Source organism: Sparus aurata, chromosome 22 (genome assembly GCF_900880675.1).
Source record: "Sparus aurata chromosome 22, fSpaAur1.1, whole genome shotgun sequence".
NCBI classification, from domain to species: Eukaryota; Metazoa; Chordata; class Actinopteri; order Spariformes; family Sparidae; genus Sparus; species Sparus aurata.
The window spans coordinates 18,490,419-18,515,758 of record NC_044208.1 but is presented as its reverse complement, the minus strand read 5'-3'; the positions used below and the strand labels follow the sequence as shown (position 1 = coordinate 18,515,758).

General features: G+C 41.6%; 1 protein-coding gene across 9 annotated transcripts in view; it reads right to left on the bottom strand.

The window, feature by feature from the left end:
* The window catches only part of utrn (utrophin), a 193,325-nt gene that overhangs the window by 162,998 nt on the left and 4,987 nt on the right, over nt 1–25,340 (bottom strand). For 5 of the 9 annotated variants that reach the window (XR_003982296.1, XM_030404287.1, XM_030404291.1 and 2 more), the window contains exons 1-8: nt 20,436–20,511; nt 10,692–10,753; nt 9,850–9,942; nt 8,386–8,463; nt 6,184–6,276; nt 4,881–5,053; nt 3,068–3,183; nt 2,284–2,450 (exon numbers count right to left, since the gene is read on the bottom strand). Coding sequence is in view for 8 of the 9 variants with exons in the window: in XM_030404287.1 (XP_030260147.1) it covers nt 2,284–2,450; nt 3,068–3,183; nt 4,881–5,053; nt 6,184–6,276; nt 8,386–8,463; nt 9,850–9,942; nt 10,692–10,753; nt 20,436–20,511 (858 nt within the window). In the remaining variant the exon portion in view is untranslated. Of the gene's footprint in view, nt 1–2,283; nt 2,451–3,067; nt 3,184–4,880; nt 5,054–6,183; nt 6,277–8,385; nt 8,464–9,849; nt 9,943–10,691; nt 10,754–18,331; nt 18,475–20,435; nt 20,571–25,340 lie in introns of those variants that run through there. The other 4 variants (XM_030404293.1, XM_030404286.1, XM_030404284.1 and 1 more) reach the window with 3 other exon arrangements.

Genomic DNA, 25,340 nt, shown 5'->3' with positions numbered 1-25,340 from the left:
GGTTGTAAAATACCTGTGGTCGGGCTCAACAGAACACTTTATTATCACCAGATGATTTGCTCAACTCAATCCCTGCATTCATCACTTATGCAGTTGTGATTCTGGAGCATGTAATGCATCATCATGCGTATGCAACCTCATCAATACTGATATTCCAACTTTAAAGACGGCTATGCAATATAATTTAATTCGATCTGAAGCTCAAGTTGACGACAACATTGAAAAAAGTCATCATATAAAATCAGCGTTAAGAAGTCCACGACAATATCATGAACCAATATTATGAATCTATAACTGAGGGGGGAACTTAACATAGCCGTCAAAAACAAAGAGCCTTTCTTTATCCTCCACTCAGTCTCACTACCAGCAGCATTACGCATCACTTCCTATGAGGGGAACTGTGCCAGGAAAGTAAACCCGTAGTTGGACCAATCAGAGCTCTTTATAAAAAGACTTTTCCAGCTTTCGTTCCAGGAAGTGTGAAGTATGTGCCCACGGGCAATAAAAACTTAAGAGGTGGTTTCAGGATTTTTTCTGACTTCTTACTAAAGCGAGCTGCCTCAGGGATGTGATTGAAAGTGCACAGCGGGTTGAGGACTAAATATGTTAAAAAAGAACTCTAATCTAAGTCGAACAAATTACATTTATGGAGGAATCCTACTTGGTCGTTGGTAGTTACTTTGGAATATGTCTCGACAAATTGAATGGAATCACAGGTTAAAGGGTAGTAAAGACCATATTGAATCAAAAAGTCAAATTAGACACACTAAAATGCTCACAGATGTTAAACATTGAACAGTGTCAGTGTGTGCATGATAGCCACTGGCCCACCAGCACACAGGCATCCCCATCAACTCTCCACACACACTCCCATTCTCACCAATTTATTCCCTCGTTTCCTTTCCATTCCTTCACAGCGCTTGTGTTTCCAGCAGCGTGCAGCTCGCTCTGTTGGTTAATGTCAAACGGGTGAGTCATGGCTCTCCTCCCTATTTGCCTGCGCCTGCTGTGCTTTTCATGAGCGGCGCTGGAGAGAATGATGGAGATGGCTTTTTCAAAAGTGGGAGTGACTCATTCTCACTAGCAACACACAATGAGTCGCTTCACAATATTCCTTACGATTCCGCACATAATAGCGTCTGCGGCCTTAAAACTGAAGGTTATCAGAAACACAACACAGCAGCAAAGGTTGAAGCAGTTATGGGGTCACATTTTTTCTTGCAACTCCAGCTGTTCAGTTTTTGAAGCAGACGCTCAGGAGCTGAACTGTCATCTCTCCGTTCATGGAAAGAGAAAGAGGTTTGTTTACGCCAGCACAGACAGACAGGCGGCCACTGGGGGAGATCTGAAGCTCTGTGTCAGGGCTGTATCTGTACAAATATTGATCATGAAAAGTTTAATTTTTTTTTTTTTAATTGAAAAGTAATCCTGAGTTAGTTACAGTCTAGTACAGAACAATCTTTTACACATATTGGACCAAGTGTAATAAAAAACGTTTTAGCAGCTGTTGGTGGAGGCATGCTTGTGAGGTTGGCCCAGCTCATATAAAACATAGCTTCAGTGTTGTTGAACACGTAGTTAAAAAGAACTTCTCATATCATTAAGGTGCTCTGAGGTAGACTGAGTTGGAGTCCTTCTTCTGCAGAACAGGTCAAAGGGAAAATACATGCTATAATAGCGTTTATTGCCACAGGTATGACGCTACACTCAGGAGACGCACATGCATCCGTCATATATTAACTTCTTCATATGCGCAAATGTGTGCAAGGTGTCATAACTAAGTTAAAGAAATGCTGTCATTATTGCCTTTTTACTTTGAGATTGAACAGGAACCAGCTTTGTATCATTGCAATGCTGCAACTCTTGTGCCTGCCAACACCAAACACACACTGGTCAACTGTTTTGAAAAAGACAATGAGCCAAAAAGAAGCACTGCCCAACGTCCATTTGAGCAAAAGGGAATACCACAGTCCTCTTCTCTGATTTCTCTGGTCACGTAGCACCAGTTTCAAAAATATTGTTTTATTGTGCTCCTCTCCACCTTGCTGGTTACCAGCTGTGGATTTCTGCACACAAAAGAACACCTTGGATTCCTTGAAAAACAGATGTAGCCATGGACTCCAGTCAGCACCTTTTGTTCAAGCGTTTTAGAACAGTACAATGTCTCTCCTCCTGTTCTAGACCCACGTACCCTTGCCACTTTGTCCAAAAAATCCACCATCCTCCTGTGTCATATCACATGAAGTCTAAATTGTAACCTGCTGTGAGTGTTGTGCCTTTTACCTGAGCACTTAGGCCCGGACCCGAGTCCTCAGACTCCCCTTTGTATTTGCGCGGCAGTGTCTCCACTTCTCTGATAGACTCCATGGTCACGTCTTTGGGCAGCACAGCGAACAGCGATGTCACGTACATGATGATGGACTTCTTATCAGGTAACTGCACCGCCACGTCTGAAAGAGAGCAAGACGGTGGGAGGGAGGGAGGGCAGAAATATCAGAGATGGAAATAAAGCATGAGAAGCAGAGGTGGGGTGGGCAGAAAGAGATGAGGAGAAAAACAGCATGGAAGATGGAGTGAGATAGCAGTCAAGGGTGACAGGAAGAGATTAAATAGGAAGGCGAGAAAAAGGGCAGGTTAAGGCAAGTAGTACGATTAAAGTTGGCTGTGACACAGGTCAGGTGGGACTGCCCCTTGGTCATGACACAACAAGAAGTGTCTGAATATAGACAGCTCAAGTATATGCACACCGAGCGTCTACAGGTGCTACATGAACTGGAGAAACATCCTGAGCAAATCCAGCTTCTTACAAATCTTGAGCCAAGGACAACACGAGGTATTTGCTCCTCTGTGAGCTTATCCAACTGCTGGCAGGACATAAAGGCAGGCTATGTTTGAATATGTGGGAATTTAGGAAAGTAAAATGTACATCAATCCACAAGCCAACTTTTACTTTGTCTAGACTTCTATATAAGGAAGTTGATAGGGAACCAGTTTTTACATCTTAATAAAACTTATTCAAATAAATACAGTTGGCCTGAGTGTTTAAAACAGCTCAGAGTGCTGATACCTTCGGGATCCAGTAGCCTCTCTATAGCCAGCTGGTCTTTGGCTACAGTGAAGGCATGGTCAAGTCTTTCCACAGGGCTCAGTCTGACCACCTGATCCCAGCTGAATGCATTCGGCCTGAAGACACAAAGCATGGTGGCAATGAGAACAGCAACATGGAGACGTTGACATTTAGGATTTACAGCATTACGGTATTTCAAGTTCAACGTATGTATTTCCCAAAGCGCTGGTAATTTGAAGTGACAGGGAATCTACCACACTGATTAAAAAGTACGTTTACTGGAAAGATGTGACGAGGCATTTATGGTAAGGGAAAAAGTTACATATTCACTGATTCTATTTGATATGACAACATTTGATGGACTTTTTCAATAAGATAAAAACATGATTGGTAATCGATAACACAAAGTAACCCATGGGGATATCTCTGAATTTATGTTATGCTTCTAGGGTGTTTTTTTGTGTATTTGCTGTCATTTTGCACCAGTTGCACCCATAAATGTACAAAAAATATATTTGTAAGATCTGTAATTGCATTTCTAAAATCCCAATAAACTGAAGTTAAATAAAGAACACAGCTTCTGTTTTATATAAACAAAAAAAACAGTGTTCTTTAAATACGAACTATGTGATAACCAGGGTTCGTACACATTTTTCAAGGTCAAATTCAAGCACTTTTCAAGCACTTTCAAGGGTCATTTTAAAGATTTTCCAGCACCTTACTGCTGGGGTAAAATACGTATCTAAAGGAATATATATACTTGTGATTTTTTTCTTCACTTTTTATCACAATTATGTACATTGTATTCAGAAATTAATTATCCAGTCTGATCCCAATTTTGTAAAAGACACAGAGTTATAATGTCAAGCACTTTCAAGCACTTAAACTAAAATCCAAGCACTTTTCAGACCTTGAAAACACAACATTGAAATTCAAGCACTTTCACGGATTTCAAGCACCCGTACGAACCCTGGATAACTCTGCGGCTAGAGGTTTCCGGATACATTCTTTTGGAAAAAAAAATCACCTTTTCCTAAGTATTTTTTCTTGTGTAGAAAGAAAAAAAGAGAGTGACTCTCCCCTTTGTGATGCAGGGGAGACTTGTGTTGAAGCCAGTTGGGTGTGGAATGTGTGTGTTCACTGATCCACCTAAAGCCTGGCCCAGGTCTAAACCAACACTGGCCTTTCTCACAGCTCACAGGCCTGTGTGTGTGTGCGCATGTCACTAGTAAGGACAAGGGGTTACAGAAAGGCGGTGAAAACACCCCTGACGCTTCTCTCGCTCTGTTTCTTTCACACATAAGAGCATAGACACACACACACACACACACACACACACACACACACAGCAAGCGTGTGCAAACAGTAACATGGCAGGCGTAAACAGAGTAAGTCAAGCAGTGTACACACACCCGGCAGGCGCTGACCTGTCAACCTGACCTCCCACCACTGACACAGACGCACACACATAACACATTTGCCTTTTCTAAATTCCAGGCCGTGGTTTCTTAACAGCATTTGGAGGTCTTGCTCCGGTCAGTGTGATTTACATTCAAAAGTCAAAAGGGCTTATGTCAAATATGCAGTGTCAACTTAAAGAAGAACATTTAGATCACAGACACAAAGATCACAACAAGGCATGGAGAGGGCTTTCAAGTCTCACAAACACTCAATACACACTAAATTTACCGAAACACAAGAAAAAAAACACACGTTTACATCAAATTGCTGACGTAAAAATGCTGTTAGTGACTGAATTTTGTGCTCCTACACCCCCCCACACACAGAGTCTACATGTATGATCCCTCCTCACCTGAAGTGGTGCAGGATACTGTTGAGGGCCAGGCCATCAGCCCAGCTGGTGGTAAAATTCAGCACGTTGACTTCTGGGTACGAGCGGGTGCACTGGCGTACCCAACTCAGCAAGATCTTCTCGCTGTTGGTCTGCTGCAGGTTGGACATGATGTCCTTCATGATGTCTTTCACCTAAATGGGCAAGAAAAATTATTTAAAAAACTATATCAAAGGATCTAGTTGCTTTTGAAAATTTTAATGTTACAAATTGAATCTTTAAAAAAGGTAAAATGCTCAATTCTTGTTGCTTGTGGGTTTTAAAGGACTGGTGCAACCCTGACTCCAAAAAAGTGTGTTAAACTCTTTTTTGACCTATATTCAATACAAACATAAGCCATATAATGTTAGAACTGATAAGCTTTTTGTTTTTTTGTAAATATACACCCATTGGCGCGCAGGTGGTCGAGTGGTTAGAGCGCATGCCATAAACGCAGCTGACCCCGGTGCGATTCCGGCCGGAGGTCCTTTGCTGCATGTCACATCCCCCTCTCTCTCCCATATTTCCTATCTTTCTACTGCTTAATAAAGGTGTCTATGCCAAAAAAATATATATATATACACCCATTAGGAATTTGCAATTCAACATGAGAAGAAACACAGTTTCCCAGCCTGTTGTGGTATCAGGTTAGTGTTTTCTGAGTTTGCTAGTTGAATTTGCCAATTTCTTCATGTGCACTGTGGTTGGCAATGATGCTCACAATGTGAAAACGATTATTTTAAAACATCAAGATTAAACATCCAAAACTTCAGTGCTTTGTGTTTCTTTTAAATGATGACAGGTTTGCACTGATAACGGCAAGAAAACAAAGGCACACAATAAGAATAATGGGACATGCAGTCACAGAAGGGACATTTATGTAAGTAATGAGGAAGTGAAGAAAACAGAGTTTGAAAGAACCAGCGATGCTCAAGCGCTTCATATAAAACCCTCTGATTAAATATTTCTGTCAAAATGCCTGTTTCTAATTTCAGCAGGTCGAACATAAACAAAGCAGTCGCTGATAAGCATGTTCACATGCATGAACGCATGCATGCACACCAATACTAATTTTCCATCATCTGTATTTTCTGATCCCTCTGGAACCTCAGTGAATTGGGAGTTCACAGTCAGAGCAAACATTAATGAGTCTCTGTGTGTGTGTGTGTGTGTGTGTGTGTGTGTGTGTGTGTGTGTGTGTGTGTGTGTGTGTGTGTGTGTGTGTGTGGGGGGGACGTGGGTGGAAAAAGAGGAACTGCAAGCGTATGTGAATATGTGTGCTCACCTGCCAGTGAAGGATAATACTCCAGATGAGGCCCAAGGTCAGCTTGTGGTTTCCATCCACAATATCTGTTCCTCCTATGTTTACCAGATCAACCTGAAAGATGTGACAGATAAAGATACGTGAGAAAAAAAACGTAATATTACAAACAATGGTGCAAAGTTGTGTCTTAATGTAGAAATAATGATTCCTGTTTTCAGCAGATTTATTGGAAAGCCTGTTCTCTGAAATCCTCTCAGCGAAAAACTCTTTTGTTGGTGTACCAACAGCCCAGGAGTAATAACTATGATCACAAAGCAAGTTTCTTTATGGAGTGGAGTAAATAATATCGCTTCAAAACTTAATGAGTTTCCACACTGTTACAGCCGAATTCTTCTGAGCTATCCACTTTCACCACACAGTGGATTATACCGCCCTCATTACAGCCTATAAAGTGTGTCCGCAGCCTTGTCAGGCACTTCTCCCATGAGGTGAGGCCATTGCGAACTGATTACATATAAATATTTTGGAGGGGATCAAGGCGCAGAGTGGAACGTGAGGTCAAGTGTCTGGCCAGACTAAAAAGTGACCTCTGACCCATCTGGAGTCCCAATTAGCTCCATCCTGCAACACCATCCCTCCTCTCTCTGTCTCCATTTCCTTCTGCCATTCAGTCTCGTCCAAACACAGAAGCTCACACAGGCAGTACATCATACTTCTGAACTCGTGTGAAGCTCTTTGGATTCCTAGACTGGGTGTGTTTAGGTATCCCGGTCTCAATGAGGATAAATAGCTTTTCAGTATTAAAAAACAAATCTGGATAGGCTCCCTTCGTTTTTACACAGCCTTTTTGTGGTATCACTGATGAAGGGCTACTGGTCGAAACATGTTGGCATTTTTAATGACTGGTCTTTTAATGACTTAGCCACCACAATAAAAGCTTTTTAATATTTCCTTCCTCGTTTGAAAAACTTTTAGATATTTGGAAAGCCACAACTGCCTGTGTTTTTTTGAAGTACCGGTTTTCCCCCCCTTTTTGCAAGAGTACTGGACACAATTTGTATCTACAGCTTTTGAAGCAACAAGAATCATCCAGCAGATCTACAGTGGAGAGGAATATGAATGATATTGAAATGGCAAGGCAAAGGGGTCTTAGTGATCATTATTGCAGAGGAGGATTATGATGAGTGTCATACACAGTGAAAAAAAAAACGAACGATACAAAGTAAATGTTTAAAAAGCTTCACACATCTTAATTAAGTGTTGATGTTTTTCAAGGTTCCATAATTATTTGTCACTCTACAGCACAGGGTTGCACAGATAAATGCTAGCTGTTGTCCTTATATACGACACACTAAACAGAAAACCGTTTTATGGTGTAGTGTGGAGGATAGATTGAGGTTGGTTGGTGGTTCTTGCTGGACACATTTTTTCAATTCTGTGGCTACCAATGCTCTTTAGCCACAGCTATAGACTCATGTAAAAGTATTTTTTCATCACAAGAATATGACATCAAAGTAATTTCAATGATAAATGTGAGTTATATACTTTTATTAGCAACATCAAGAAGTTAAATAGTTATTTGTGATATCTATTTTCAAAAACTTCTAAGGCCTTATTTCATCTTCACCAGTCGGCTGGCTTTGAAGGCCCGTGGGAACTTCCCTTTCACTGCCAGCTGACAGTTTCTGGCTTTTGCAGGAGAGATTCCAGCTTGCAAACTCCAGCAGCAGCTACTTCCCATGAGCATGCCCTGCCCATTATCTCCCACTGCTAAGGTCAAGGCATTTAAAACCAGCTATTGTACACTGAGGAGGAGGAGGAGGCATGAGGGAGCGAAGGAGCGACTGGGACAGACAAGGGAAAAGTACAGTGCACAATGTAGACAAAATGAATGACACAGTCAGATAAAAGGCCACAGGAGAACATGAAGTCTTGTGAAGTAGTTACAGGGAGTGTTAGTTGTTTGAATCAAGCAATGTGCAAGACATATTCAAAGGTATCATAGCCAGAGAGATTGAACAAAACAGCAGCTAATTTTACTATTCATTATAGTTCCTTCTTTCGGGCTGTATTATGCTGCGCTGTGAGGCTGAAAGAAAACCATGCGAGCCTAAATGAAATCTGGTTAACAACCACTGGCATACATGATATCTGACAGCACCCAAAAGACAGCAGCTGAACACACAATAGCACCAAAAAAGGCAGAAAACACCAACTACTCACATTATTTTGGTGCAGGACTTGTAGTACTTTGTTGACGTTGTTGAGAGCGTGCACTCTGGTGGAGCCTCTCTCTTTGGTCTGAGGAACAGGAAACACAGCACAAATCAGCACGTTCACTGATCACTAGCCAATCAAAAGCCTGCAGGAATCTAAACATGATGTATAATCTACTGCTTGAGCTCTGGCAGTTCATAAAAGCATTTTTAGATACATGTGGTAACACTGAAAATACTTTACTCTCAGGTCAAACTAGGGAGTCGAATGTAAATTGTGAGGTGTTTGCGATGCCGGGAAAAGCTACGCCATCACTCAGCAGAGTGCTTCTCAGCATACAGTCATCACACCCATTACCCTATCAGCAGTGTCCACAGGCCAACTTATGGAAAGAATGGCAGGTTGAAGAGCTGCCAACTGCAAATCCTTTTAAAGTCTTCACATACCTCAAACACTCATTAGCACCCAATTATAGAATTAGTATTCTGGTATCAGAGAGACTGCCTGTGTGCGTGTCTGTGTGTGTGCCTGCCTGTGTGTGTGCGTGTGTGTATGTAAGGCATAGAGATAGTTGGGGCTTAGTACAGCTGAGGGCTGCAGGTGCTAGAAAGCAGATATGCCGCTGAAGGGGTGACAGCGTGGTTACACTACTAAAAAAGGAATATCCAAAATAAAATAATAAACATGTGGCTGGTCACTGAAGACATACATACATTGGGATAAGAAAAAATATTGTTATCAATAATTTAATAACTAATAATTAATTTTAAATCAATTTTAAATTCATAATTTTAAATTTCTTCTGCAACTCTTTTGTTGAGAATTTGTTGGATATCTTCTGTCTCTTAATAATATAAAATCACCCAAAAAAAATAACGTAGGTACTGCACCCAAGTCTCGAAAACCATCACAAAATATCACAATTCAAATTCAAACATTATAGGAACATCACACATCTGCAAGAGACACAACATGAGATCAAATGTGTCTGCAAAACCTCTGTTCTTAATCTACCTCTTTGTGATTCAAAACACATCCGCAGAGGCCCCTTATGGGTCTTTATTGTTTACATCAGAGTTGAAGTTTGAGTTTACATGAGGTCATGCAGTGTGCTTGTGCCGGTTTAAGTGAATGCAGCAGTCACGTCTCAACTACAAAAATACTCCTGTAATTCCACAGCACGCATTGCCACAAAACTCAAGTCGGTGTTACCGCCCTTGCATGAAATCCGTGTTGTCCGGTGTGGTAAAATGCACTCACAAAGAGAACACATTGTTTTTCATCTCACAGCAAATTCCAAGTGTGATCAAGCTATTATTAAAGAGATTGATATGATATATGTTTGATTATATTTACAAATAGTAGGTAAGCTGAACCATTTTCACACAAATTTGAGTGTGAGACAACTGCTTTCTTAATCCTTTGTTGGTTATCAGGTGCAAACCTTAATACACACATACACAAACTCACCAGAACATTGCCAGTGAGACCCTCCAGCAGGTCCAGCAGCTTCCTCCCATCCTTCAGGTCGGAGAACATATCCTTGATGGACGTCTTCCCCGTCTGATTAGACAAAACAACACAACCGGCAGGTTTAGTCTACAAATTTTGAGAGCTGCCGAGTCCAGATGCAGAATGCAGATGTCATTACAGCACGGAATCAACCAACAAACCAATGAACTAACACACTCAGATAAGACATGAAGCTGAATCAAATGTGGATTTGTACAGTGACTGACAGATTGTCCCTTTACATGTCAAGGCAGACTTAAATTTTCTCGTGAGAGGGCATAAAATGTATCTGTAGTATCATGAAGGACTGAAACTGAAAGTTAGAAGACAGTGTTGGCTTGTCTGAGAGTGTGCAAATATTTAAACAGTTAGCAAATCAAAAAGACATTTAAACACAGTGTGTTTATAAGACAAATGAGATATAAAACAGGACCACACACATTAACACACCGAGTAGAGTAATGGACTAGGACATACATTAAACTATATAATGTGTTTATTTCATTGGTCTGACAGTTGCAACGAAGTTTTGTGCTTTGTTTTATGAAGAGACATTGCAGTGTTTTTGCCATCTGCAGAGTAAGTGAAACAACATTTCAACAATTATAGGTACTGTAAACATTTCCCATGCTAGCAGCAAAGTTACCTTACTGCAGGCCCATCACCCTCTTTAGTTTCAAACACAAAAATCTCCACGGATGGTTTTCTAAAAACTGAAATTTCCACATCTCATATTTTCAAGTGTTTCAACCGATGCAGATCAAGTTTGGCAAAAGTTTGAACTCTGTCTTCCACATTACCTTGGAGAATTGTGCGTTGATCCATTTGGTGAAAGTTTTCTGTTGCACTGCGTCATGTTCATCTGTGAAACAGAAAGGAGATGGTGTTTGAAAGGTAAGCAGGTGGTACATTAATCGGATAATAAAAAGAATTGTCAGTGTCATGATGACAGCAAAGAACATTTCAACAATTAAAGCCCATTTCTATTGGTTTATTTCAGGACCAGGCCAATTCACTCTCACTCCGACATGCTGGTGAATGGTGATTATAGCCATAGGCATTGCAGCTTAAAAGCATCATGATCGATGCAGCGGGAACATCAGAAAATTGCGGGAACAAAATGTAGGAGGAAGGTGTATTTGAAGAATGTGTGCAAAATGTCAAAATGTGTGTCATCAGCAAAGGAAACACACTGCACTGTCCATCTAGTCATTGAATACAAGTGTACTTCGCGTCCTCTTCCCGCTTGACATCCTCCTTCTCTTCTTGTTCTTAATTCACTCCAATATGGCTCCCTAATAAGGCCTCATTGTGTGTCAGGCAGTGGGTCAGCTACTTTGACGTGCCTAGTTCCTGTAATGGATAAGATTAGCTCATACAAAGCCTCACAACTTATAAAATTATTACTCCACTTTGTCCCATATTCAAAAATACAGAAGAAAACATTTCATGATGGGCATTTCGCATCATCAGGCCACCACAGAATCCGTGGCCGTATAATTCTGGCCCACTGCATTAAATTGTATATCTTTAAACGTTTTAGTAAGCGCTGAAAATAACGACAAAAAATGAAAAACAAGTTTTCCTTCTTAACAAGTCAGTCGTCCCGACATCTATGGTATTCAACAGAAGAGTACACCTGAGGGAATGGGTGTTATCTATCATTGTATCAGGAAACCTACACATCAGACACATCAGTACTTCATGTCAGGAGCCTGCCATGTTCTCCAAGTTCACTTTAGTGCTGTTCTTGTAGTGTAAGTTCCTAAATAACAAGTTCATTATGTTGTCAGTCGGCCTCAGAATTGTACACCTGAGGAAATAAGTCAAACGTCTGCTTCTAAGCACCATGACTGAATTCTAAGACTGTAACCTAAGGGCGGAGGAGTGGTAAAAGTGTGCATGAGCGATAAACTGCCACTGTCATTCAACCTGCTGCTGTGTAAATCACCATGAACTGAACAAAAGGTCACAGGTTATGATCACCAGCCCCAGCACTGGTCGGCTTCTTTGTTTTGGGGTGTGTGGAGTGTGTGTGTGTGTGTGTGTGTGTGTGTGTGTGTGTGTGTGTGTGTGTGTGTAGCTGCTGGCAGGGTGAAAAGGGGCATAAAAACAAGAATGTCCTGCAAGGGGAGGCCAGAGGTGGGGGTGAGAGAGGTGAAGAGGTGAGAAGATGATATAAGTGACTTTCTCCATCAAAATAACCCCACATAAATGTGACTTAAAGAAATGGGAAGATGACAAAATATAATTTGGATGATTTCCATTTCCTCAACATCTTGTTCTTTGAGACAGAATAATCCTCTTTCAGTTCTTGTTAGTATGTGCCATTCCAGGTGGAAATAGGCAACATTATTTGTTTGCCAGGTAAATGCCAAGGCAACAATTATGGAGGTTTATTCCTGCAGAAAGAAACAACTGGCAGGGCGAGATTTTGAGGTGTGGACAAAAACAGGAGAGGCTGGTTGCCTAAGCTGGTATATACTTGCACTGCATCCTTTTCTCTGCGCCATTGTCCTTAAGGACCTTTGAACCATGACACTATAAAAAGGCCCTCCCGAGAGTATGTTGACCCATTTTTCTGCATAAATCTTAAGCAATAACAAAAGCACCGAAAGGATACCTTCTTAAGAGGTGAAGAAAACAAAGAGGATGAGATGATGAAATAAAGAAGATGATGGAGAAAAGGGTACAGGAGACAAAAAAGAGATCTTGTTGAAAAGTAAAATGATGGCTGGATTGACAACGGGTAGGAGGCCCGATAACTGACGGCAATCAATCACAGTTGTTAACTCACAGGAGGAGGAGGGCCAAAAAGGGGGTAGCCAGAGGGAGAGAAAAATGCTGGCAGGAACATTCAGAGCACAACTCACTAGGAGCAGGACAGGTATAGTACAGGCATGCTTTCAACACAATATCAATTTTCCTGTTATAAAAAGCCCTACGTGGAGGCCGCCTGTCCTTACAGCCTTATCAGCACCCCGTGAAGGGCCCCTGAGGCCCCCTGAGGAGAGGGTCCCTGTGGGCTCAGGTCTCCTGGGCTCTCCAACGCACCATCTCTACAGGACAATACACTCGATTCATACCTGCAACCTCCCCTTCAATCTGTCTGCTGCTTCTACTCACCACAGCACAGGAATGTCTAACTGCAGGATGGATCAAAGTGGCAAGTGTGTGTGTGTGTGTGTGTGTGTGTGTGTGTGTGTGTGTGTGTGTGTGTGTGACTAGAGAGAAAATACCTTTACCTAGGGGAGTCCGTATACACAACATTAATACACATGTCCACTTCTGTCAATTTGCTTATGACTATTTACATCTGCCCACACATGGATGCGACATGAAATACTTAAATGTTGACATTTATACGATACAACCAAAAAATACATACATATGTTCACAGGTAGAGGAAACAAACTGTCCAATCAGCTGTGGTCCTAAATTCATGTCTGTGTGACTGACAAGTGGTACGTGTGCTTCAGTTCAGTGGCTCGAGATGCTTCTTGTTAATCTTCACCTGACTGTTCAAGCTTCAAGCTGACTCGGTTCAAGGCTACAGCATGACACAAATAAAATTAATTCAATGTCCCTATACATAAAGTAGAGATGTTCAAATACCATTTTTATCAATTCTGTTACCTACACTTGCAAATCAGCCGATATGAAGTTCCAATCCGATACTAAACAGCTATAACAGATGTGTAATATTGACCCTGTATTGATGTGACATCATTACAATCGTTATGGTATCTTCTGGTTCAGGTTAAACCCTTAAAATGTAAAACATGACCAAATACATACAGAGATATAAATGTCATTAAACTTTAATTTAACTATTTCATCATCTAGTTTAAAAAGTCAGTGATGACTGAATAAAGACAATCAACAGATTTAAGTTTGTTGATATGTGCCTGAAGTTAGATAACTCTCACTCTCTTGTCGTTTATGGATATCGACAACTTGTGCAATTAAAACCATACAGGACTACAGGACGCTGTTGAGAAGTAGCAGGGTCCCATTTCTAATAAGTAAACTATGAGAATCAGTGCACAGGCTCATGTAGTCACCAATGACGGTTCCAGCATTCTAGACAATTTCGGAGGATAGAAAGGACCTCAAAGTAAAGGTCTAAATAATTTAATTACTGATGTTGGAAACATGAAATACCCTTTAATAGAATCTCTAAAAATCTCATCAAGTGTAAAATGAATTTAAAAAAAAAAACACCCATTGTATGAGCTAGGATGATAAAGTGTGGCTTGACATTTTGTGGAAAAAAAACTTAAATAACACATTAACTACTTCCTTCAACTCAACAATCCAAACAGTGAGTTTTGGCACTCTAGTCCCTTTGTGATCCTTTGCTTTAAATACTATTCTGCTGTGTACAGGTCACTCAGTTCACTGGATACAATTCCCTGGCATATGTCTTAACATTGTAATCTGCTAACGCTGCTAACTGAAGACTGCCCACATGTAATCTTGGCCTGGTGTACATTTGAACCAAAAAAGGTATCAATAATAGAGGCATCTGACATATCAAATTGTGGATTCCTTTGCAGAAAGATAACGTGGCTCCAATTTATGTTAAATATGTATATATTTGTTAACCATGGTCTTAAATAGAGATGCACCGATGAGGATTTTTGGGGCCGATCACCGATCACCAAAAGCAGTATCTGCCGATCCCGATATTGCCGATCACCGCGTCAAATCCATAAATTCTTCTATATTGTTGTCTTGTGTAACATTCATATATTTAATTAATGATTCTTTTTACACAACATTGTCATTGTATCATTAAGTATAAAAATTAGGAGATGAGAAAGTATCATGAATTGACCACAGTTTTATTGCAGGCTGAGGCAATGTACAATATTTCACACTCTAGAGACTCTCTTAGAGACAACTTGGACTCAGCTTACATAGAGTAACTGTAGCTTACTAGTGGGAATGCATGCAGTCAGGGTGGGAATTTTGTCATTTTAGGGGCAAGTCCATTTGGCCTTCACTATTTTTTCCAGGGGCACCAAGGCCACATGACAGGGCACAAAGGCCACTGAGTAAGATGTGTTGATTTACCTTTCAGACTGATACCATAACATCCTAATTTATAATAAGACATGGATTGTGTATTAAAACATTTTTTAATACCAAAATCAAGTTAAAGTTACATTAGAAAGTAGTTTTTGTTAAGTAGGGTTAGGGTGAGGTGATTTTTGTGACACCACACTGAATATTAGTGTTATTGAATATTTCTCCCAATAGAAATTCCCCAAAATTATGGCAAAGCACATTTTTTCCAAACAAAAAATTGTAGAATAACCAGTAGGAGACCATTGATGTGTGGAGTGATTTTGGCGACACTACACTCTGAATAAAAGTGAAGTTATTTAATTTTTTGTAGTTTCTCTTTTCGGTGTTGCACTTTGTAGACGGCCCCTGCGCCCTCGTCTCACAGACGGCTGACCATAGAGACCAGAGTTAATGTCCAGTCGCTCGTTTTGATGAAAATATGGTTGTAGCTCGTTGTCTATCGTAGTACGGTAGGAAAGAGCCGTCGTCTGTGTTTTAACAAGGTTGCGTTATTGATCCGGGAAGTTCGAATCTTTACCGGACTAAATCCTACCACATAAGTCAGTTACGTATCATCGTTACGCTGCGCTCGCTTGCTGTGCTGTAAGTTTCGCTCTTCTGTTTTGAGACGTTGCTGCTGCTGTGTGAGAGGCTTTCACGTGAGATCATCGTGATGATGAGACTCCACCTGCGCGAACCGCGGACTCACTGAAGTTACTGTGAGTGACTACTGTGCACTCAGCTGGCTGTAATTCAGGGCAAGCTTGCTACGCTGACCGGGCCACGGGCACAGAGGCCACTGTGGCGCGGGGCTACAGCGGCCATGAAATTCCCTCCCTGCATGCAGTTAATGCACTGTCTTTATACTTAAACATCATCTGATCGGCCTGATGTGATGTATTTTGAGAACTCCGATCAAAACCGATAGGGGCATTATCGGCCGATTGCGATCGGTTGCCGATCGATCGGTGCATCTGTAGTCTTAAAGCACTCGAGAAAGTCATTAACATTTAGATGTTGTCTTCTAACCATCAATGAATGAAACTGAAGATGGCTATTTAAAACCATAACTGAAGACAATGTGTTTGCCTGATCCCAATCAAGACTATAAGCACCAGAGTAAAACTTTTACAACAGGAAACAGTCTTTATGGGTCACTCGGTCATATGATAAAGATATGCTATCAGCCAACTGCACTAGCACAGTGTGGCAGAGAGTCACGGGCATATTGTTTGCGGAACAAATACTCAACCCCTGTCAAATAATTAGTCATCTTATTCCTTCCACCAACACACACACACACACACACATCAGGAGGGATACTGGCACGGACACACACTTTGCACAGACAGTGCAGAGTCACGTACATTGAATGTGCTGAGAAACAAATGTCTCTCTTCCTCAACAGCCAAACAGGAAGTAGCGATTACATCAGGAAGTGTAATCCCACCACTGTCTTCTCACAGCTCACTGAGCACGCACATGCTCTCAATATATTTTACACACATGCACTGCACACACACAAACACACACCACACAGCATGAAGACTACAGCGTGTTTCGAGTTATGTGCAGGGTTTCCCCGACAAATTCTTTTAATTTATGTTCACAGCCTGCTTTCTGTTAACAAAAGGGCTTCAGTCAGTTTCTGCAGGAAAAAAAAGGGATTCAGACCCAAGCTTATTTTTCTGAAATATGACCATAATCTTTCAAATTGTCAAGCCGCTCCAATTTCCTTGACCCAGTGTTGACCAACATTACATAAGCGAGACTTGACCGCGCTGAGAAGATTGAGAAAAATGAACTGCAAACAAACCACAAAACATGACATAACCGTTCACAGGACACACACATTTCTCTGGGCAGCCAGCTGGGAACACACAAGCAGACACATAAAATATACAACCCCCTCCAAGTCTATTAGTGTATCCCTCCTGCTAACAGGTGGAGAGAGCCTGTGACCACACAGCGGGGAGAAGGGGCAAACGGTGGGAGGCACTGAGGTGAAAATCAAACAAACCACCAGGGTTTCCACGGCAGCATCACACAGTAAACATGAGAGCTCAGAGCTTAGACAAATAGAGACATTAACAAAGTTTTGCTGCACCAGTGAGCAGCAATTACCTTTGGCCAACTTATACTTGACAGCCAAAACTTAGATTTTCCAAGTCACTGTTTAGGTGAATGCATGTGTGTAAAATGAACCAACTATTACCCAAGTAGCCGAGTACAGCTCTAGTACATTCAGTCCTGCTGAAGTGAATGAATGTTTAACTGGCAGAAAGTCAACAAATTCAAAGTCATTGTACTAAAAGTTAACATTTTTGTGAAACAGAGGAAAGCTCATGTCTTGGCTTTGAAACCTCTCTGGAGCAGAGGCTGAACTTCACCTTGATGGGAAAGGAAGGAGGCTCAGCTGTTTGCTGTCTTGTCTTTCAGCACAGCACCACCCACAGCACATAACATTGGAGGGCACTAAACCTTCCACGGGACAGACACAGTCGTACAGCATTCACACTTTAGGCTTTAATTTAAGAGTCCTCTTACAGATTTGATCTTTACCTCACATAGCACACGCTCAAAAGTGCATGTATAAACTCAATCCTATTTACAGTTTGGTCGTGTTTTATTTCGACTCCATAGGTTGAGAGGAATGCATAGAATTCCTATAATTTCCCCTGCATTCCTCCCTCCTCCCTCCAGTGGTCACTTGTCTAAGCTTGTCCCAGCCAGCGCAGTGTTGTTGACACTCTTCCCTCGCCAAGATCTGGGAATTTGTAAGCAAAACACTTTGAACGTACAGGAAGATTACTCCATATCCCCATTTAGCAGCTTGAAAAACACTGTTGTGGTGTGCGGAGGTGCATGCAATGCTGTAATTAAGGATGAACAAGAATGGTGGGGTTGAGGGGCGCAGGAATTTAATAAAGACTGATGATCTGAGGAGCTATAATTCACTGCCGCGAATTTTACAATAGGTGGGAAATAGACCAAAGGAGCTCCAACTCAATCTTGGCAATTAATCACAATTCAATCGAATAATTAGTTTTAAATGTGTTTTAATCCTTATATAGTACTATTACAAGCCAAGATTGTTGAAAGTATGTTTGAAACAGTGGTGGTAGAACCTGAAGCATCTTATTGCATGTACCTAACAGGAAGAGAGAGTACATTTATGAGTACCAATGAATGACAATCCACTTGAAAAACTTGCTTTAATAACACGCTTGAACACACCTTGATCAGACAGCCAGAAAGCACTAAAAATACACAGCATTTGTCTGAGTCTACCACACCTAACTGCATTACCTGTGGCACGCCTATCTGCCACCAAGCCATGTGTCACATACCTGTCAAAAGTTCCTACCTCTGAGTTTGAGCCCAAGCTCTGCCATCTTTTACCACATAAATAGCCACAAAAGCTGCTCTGAAGAAGCTGCAAAAGTAGAGGGATAGTCCACAAGTATCAGCACAAGACAGAATGTGGCATTCCTGCCTCCCTCTCCTCCTCACTCCTCCGCCTCTGTCACTCCTTGACCGGCAAGAGAGGAAAAGATGAGAGGAATGCCGCAGCAGAGCGAGAGGGGAGGGAAAGAGGGACGCTGTCAGTGAAAGGGAAACAGATTGGAGGCAGAGCAGAACAGGACGGGGCAAGCCAAGGGTGGGGAGTCATAATGCATCGTGGGATGGGGGATGAACACAGATAAACACAGAAACACTGTTCGGCACCATCTCTGCGTGCAACAGGACTGAATGTAAGAGCCGTGACAAGATGGGTAAACGAGACAATGGAGGGTTTATCAGTCAGAGATCGCCGCACAAATACAGACACAACACGGGAATGGTGCTGGAGGCGCTGTGGTGGGGCAGAGGCGTCAACTTTCTCAGCACACGCCCACCATCGTCACATCAAACCCCCCCCCCCCCCATATACAGTATATTACATTACACTTATCCACGCATGGACAGTTTCAATCCTTTACAGCAGATGGCCAAACTTTTCTGATTACGGGTCATATACAGAACAATATGAGAAGTCAAATAATAATAAATGTGTATTGTTCAACCAGAAAATAAATGAAAATCCCCATTTCTTGAGCAGAACGTTTCTTGAAATTAATTTTCTATCAAAACCAGAATGGCCCAATCTGATCAAATTCAATTCTTGTCAAACAGTACTCACTCATAAATACCAGCCACCTTCATATGGCAGATTTCTTTCATCAAGATCCATGTATTATTGCATGAAAAGTTTGCAAAAACATCACCCTCTCTTTCAATATGAAAGAAAATGTGGAAAAAAATCAGTCCATCCATTTATCTGGATCTGCACCAAAAGTTAATGAGTTCTATTCTGGGCTGAGACACAGCCTCCATTTGTGAACGTTTTTGAGTTATCCCGCTGACAAACCAACCAACCAAACAACGAACAGACATGGGTTGAAACATAGGCCCCTTATTGATGTAACAACTATGCAACACTTTTAAGCAGTGTCACGATTTACTGTACACACGGTTGTTTATTGGTGTTTTCACTGCCAAAACATTATTTCTGTATCTGCTGCTCTTAAATTTAGTCAAACACTTTTATTATTTACTCGGATACAGTATATGGCTTAAGGGCTCTCTTATATTATGATGTCAAGCATAAATCTGTAAACAAGTGAAGTTAAACAGGCAATTTATTAGGTGGCTATTCAAAAAACGGTGTCCACCCCAGTCTCATGCAGTGCTGCCACAACACACAGGAGCATGAATGCGTGCATTCTAGTATATTGGGACAAAAATAACTGACTATAACTCAGACTAAGAGAACTGAACTCAACAGTGTGGAACGGTTAATGCTTTTGACTCCAAGCTGACCAAGAAACGGTGAGTGTAGCCAATGTGAACATTCCATTGATATGGAAAAAAATACCTACAGTTGAACAAAAAAGGCTGGTCAGATGCAAAACAGGGTATTTTTATTTCAATTATAAGTATGACGCAGAGTGAGAACTGTGAAACAAGACCATAGGACAACAGTCTTATGACACTTGCCTTTTTGCATCCATAAAGCATCTTCCTTTTTTATGTTTACTGACATCAGTGCTGGTCTGCAAAAGTGGATGGTGATGTTTAAGCCATACACCCAGTCGCTAAAGATACGTGTCAGCACATCATCAGAAACTGATTGTGAGATGATTACACACACGCACGCAGACGCACGGCATAATAAGTTCTTGAATCAAGCAGCAAAAACAAAAGCAAAACCGTAGAACAAAAAGATGTCAAAGGTTATGTTAAATATGGATTCAACTGCGACATTCGGTTTGGTTTAACAACCTTTTCAATAAATAAAATGCAAAAATAAAATTGGATCACATTGTAAGTTAAGTGGATAAACAGTCTAGTTTCCTGTAAGCTTCTTTGAATTCACTGTTGAACTCCTCCACATATAAACAGAACTACAGATGTGCTCATGCACTTACCCAGATCACTATAATCAGGTTTTCTCCTCCTGAAAAAGTGACGCTTTCTCCACGACATCCACTTGCTCAAATTCATGACAGAAAACCACTCTTTTTACACAAAAAAATAACAGAAAGAGAGGCAGAAAGAAAGAATAACACATGCGGAACAGGAAGACAAGGTGGTGGTGGTGATGGTGGTGGTGGTGGGAGAGTGAGAGCGGCAGAGCAAAAAAAGAAAGAGGAAGTAGAGGTGTGAGAGCATTTATCGAGTACGCCAGGTCTGTTTATTTGGGGTGCTGGGCAGGGTTATCAGATGTGACATAACACACACTCGACAGGAGGGTGAGAAAAGAGTGACGAGAGCAGGGACTGTTTCAGCTCGTCAATTACAAGGTAAGTGACAGGTGACTTGGAGGTTTGCGTGAGTGTTTGCCATATGCATTGCTGTAACTGACAGCTGATTTCCCCCCACTGAAAACACAAGGTACTAACAGAAACGACAGCCCTCACTCTCCAGCGTCGCAGGAAGTGACAGCAGTTCAGCATGATCCCGAGTGACCTGAACCCTCAAACATAGTGCTGACGACATCATGAAAGTGAAAATACCTATGATGATAAAAAAAACTGACTCAGAATAAATACAGGACATGCAGTCAAAACTGTGACATGACTCCTGTCCTGAGATTAAAGCAGGTCTGTGAGCTCGTGCAGTGGGACACAGAGCAGGGCAAAGGCCTGAAACCATTTGCTCATTGACATATTTAGTCAATGAGGGGCAACTGAACAAACAACTCTATTCCCACAGAGAGGTTAAAATGGAAAAAGATGGGAGCGAGAGTGTGTGTGTGTGTGTGGGGGGGGGGGGGGGGAATGAAGGAAACAAGAGAGAGAAAGTTAATTTTCCTGTGTTTTGTTTTCTCCCTTTCCTTTCCTTCACGAGGAGGAAGTAGGGGAGGAATGACGGCCCTGGCCCACCCCTGACTAACTTCCAGAGTGAATTAAAAGCCACTTCCTTCCGTAGAGAGTTGCAGCAGCTGGACTTGTCACAACTCAGAGGAATGAATCTGGCTGGGTGAGGCTGGCCTTGGCAATGACTGAAGGAATCAGGGACTTTCCGCTGGACTGCATCAGTCATGAACCCAGAGACAGGCGTCCCCCTCTGTCATTCAGTCTACGCACACCATCCCTAGAGCATCCATCATCAAGCTGCTTGAATGAAGCCATGAGAGTGCATAAACACTATCTCTCTCTCTCCCACTCATGCTCGCACACACACTTCATTGGCTTATTATAGTTCTTCCCATCCCAAATCCCACATCTGAAATAGGGGTTGGAAGAAATGAATGAAGCCTTTGATTTTCATGTCTCACCACAAACATTGCCTGAGTTTATATGACATTTAGAGTTGCTTGCTTACTGGACGTCTGGTAATTAGGAAACATGAAATTAGCTGATAAGGTCGAGCTACAAGGTTCTGATTCTAAAAAAGCCGTCTTCCCCACAAGGCCAAGAAACCTACTTACAATAAATAATAGTCACATGCACATTTCTTCTAGTTGTGGGGCTACAAGAGAAGTCCACTGCAATGATGATGAAGTTTAGTTTCATTATCTCAGCACACAGCAATTAACAAGACCAAGACATGCAGAAAGGTTGCTTTAAAAAGTGTTTTAGGGTTTTAATTCAAAAAATACCTTTCATGAGGTGCTGTGGTAGTCGTGGCTGTGCTTCTCACACACACATTCATACTGTATACACACATACAGACCGGATGAGTCAGTGGTCCGACCAACATCCAAGAGAAAGAAATGGAAAATGCAAAAGCTCCCACAATGCCACAGGCCTCCTCCCTTGGAAAAAAGTAGATTCCCATGCCTAAATTCTCAAAGTCTCTTTGTAGAGGTGAATTACATGGGGCCACAATGTCCTGGTCTGACCTGAAAACTTTTAGCACACAAGTCTCTGTCTCTGTCCCGGTCTGACCTGTCCCACTATCTAATCTCAACTGAATACTTTGTGCAACATTGGAAAAAAGAACGCTAACACAACAGGTTGTGGTGGATCTTTAACATTCTCATCTCCCTGCATGTGCTAAGCAGTGGAAAAACTCAAACTGTAGAGTTTTTAGTATCAACACCACTTTTAAAATAAGGCACGTTTCTAACTATCAAGCAAATATAGAGCGAACTTTATTTTCATACAAAAGACAAAAGGTGGAAAATGCAAATTAGATGCGCTTCCATCAACCACCACTAAACCAGGCTATGCACAGCGTGGTCTCATCAGCCGCTGTCATCAACAGAGTGGAATAAGTAGAAGTCGCAGACTGGACACAAAACAAGTTGTTAGCCAACAGCCAATAGACTTCAAAAAAGAAGAAGAGGATGCTTTGTCATAGATGAGACTGAGGAGTAAGTACCACAAACCTGTTAACAACCAAAAGGACCAAAAACAGACCTTCAGGGCTATGAAAAATGGGCATATCAATAGAGGGATTCATTCCCTTCAAGCTATTAACTCAATAGTGAAATAACATTGTAGCTTTCAAGGGTTAATCCAAACTCTCTCTGGGCCTGAGCCTGTTTTTTTGTTTTAGTAAATCCTGTCATGCGAAGGGTCAGAAGGTAGATTCGGCAACGTGGCTTTGTAGCCCTAATGAGCTAGGAAAAAAGGGGCCGAGAGGGGGATTTGAACTGGAAGGGCTTGCCTAGGGAGAAGACAGATCCCCAGAAAAGGGGAGATCTGTTTGTATGCGTTTTAACATACACAGGAACATTCGACACTGATCATTTTTCGGCCATTTCCAGTCTTCTCGCAGAGATTTTAAAAGTCATCTGGGCTGGGCGGGGTGCAAATGGACCAAAGAGGCAGAGTCCCACAGACAACCGCACCCAGGGGAGATGTTTTGGCCAGTGCTTCCATTCCCAAATTTCCAGCCAGGATTTTGCAAAGCTCGTTTCCTCCCTCTTCCCAGGCAGCCACATCCAGCTAGCAGCTCAGAGGACAATCACAAACACACGCTTGTGTCTATATATTGCTGTGAAGACACATCCAGCTGCATTCCCTGTGGACACGTTGCTTCCTCAAAGTATAAATACACCATGAGAACTCTCACTGACCGGGACCCGAACAAGAAAGTGAAACTCCTCAAAAAAAAACAATAAAAAAACACAATTCTGTTCATGACATCTCTGAATGAAGGGGCGGGTACAGTGAAAGCTCCTTTGTTTTGATTTTTGTTCCATGCTACCCACACATGCAGATGCACACCCATGATTATGGAATTGCATAACACTGCATACCACTGCACTTGCTGACACTTAGAGAAGGCTTTCGTTTCAGATAACTTCAATGTTGTATCCATGTAATTCCGATTAAGTAATGCAATTGCTTTCCACACATACACAGCAGCTACAACATTTCAAACCTGGGTCCACCCTACTGTAAGAGGCCAAGGCTAGAATCAGGGATGTACGATGACATGTAGCTGAGCCTGTATGATGACAAGTCTTCAGAGAAATCTCATTTCCACACCCTCCACACCCTCGGTTTGTGACAATCACATTCCTGTTGCCATATTAGCTTGAACCATGTTTCTTCCATTATGCTGGACGTCACACCCAGAGATAATGTGCAGGTGGATCCTTTTCTGTGTGGCTCAACAGGTAATGTTGGGAGGGTTAAGAGTTCCAGTTCAACAAAGGCAAGCCAATTTCAAAGCTCTATACACTCTAGGAGCTGCAAGGCACCCAATATATCTATCAGTATCTGTAATCCATCTGAATTATATGTGACAGTAATGAGTGAGGGGAAGACAGGGCATAAAACAGAAGAGAGAGATGGAGGAAAACAAGACCAGGTCAGGTAACCAGAGCTGTGTGAGTGTGGCTCTCAGATGACAAATAAACAGGGGAAAAAGGGGTCATGTGAGTGTCCATTATTGTGTAAGGGTAGTTTAACAACAGCCCCTCACCCCCTGGATGATATCTGACCTTTGCACGCTGGAATGGGCAGGGGGGAGGGGGAGTGCACCGATAGGATAGGTAGATAATGCTTCAGGGGGGTTGTAGGGTAATCCAACCAGAACTTTGTTAAAACTGTCTGGAAGCTCTTTTTTTAAAAAGCTGTTTCAGTCTCTCTTGAGCTGCTGGGCCATGTTGCAAACCACACACACATCTGGTTCTCAACAGACATCAGCCCCTTAAGTCAACCTCAGGGCTAGAGGTGATGGTAATTTTCATAACAGAATTACTCTAGATGACTTCTTTAGAGTAAATGGTAAATCTTGTGGCCCATTTAACGAAAGCTTTGAAAAATGGATCACATGTTCCCGAAGCAGAAAGTGACGTCGACAAGTTGCTTGTTTTGTCGGATCATGTCCAAGACTAAAAGATGTTTGATTTACAGTGATATAAAATTAATATGAAAAAGAAAAACAGCAATTTCATATTTTCAATAAGTGGTTCAAATGACAATAATAATGACAATCTACTGTAACCACTAGTCAACAGATTGAAACTTTTCCTTGAGTTTGTCTTTTCAGTGGCTTCTGTTGGAAAAAGCTTACAGGCTACATCCCAATAACCTGATACTGTATCTAGCAAGCAGGTAAATAAGTCATGTGTTCCAGTCAATTGATATATAGCAGGGGCGACTGTCATAAACTTCCCGCCAAAGAGAGTAATTTTTCCCCAATTGCATTACTTTCTCTCATAGAGATGCAACAATAAGATAATTGATTAGTCAACGAAATTAATTGCAGACTATTTCTGATAACCAAGACATTTTTTAAGCAAAAATGACAAATATTTGCTGGTTCCAGAAAAAGTCTTGGAGTTTTGGGCTGTTTGTTGGACAAAAGAAGCGATTTGATGATGTTTTTTGCAACACTTTTCACATTTTCCGACACATTAAACAGGAAAA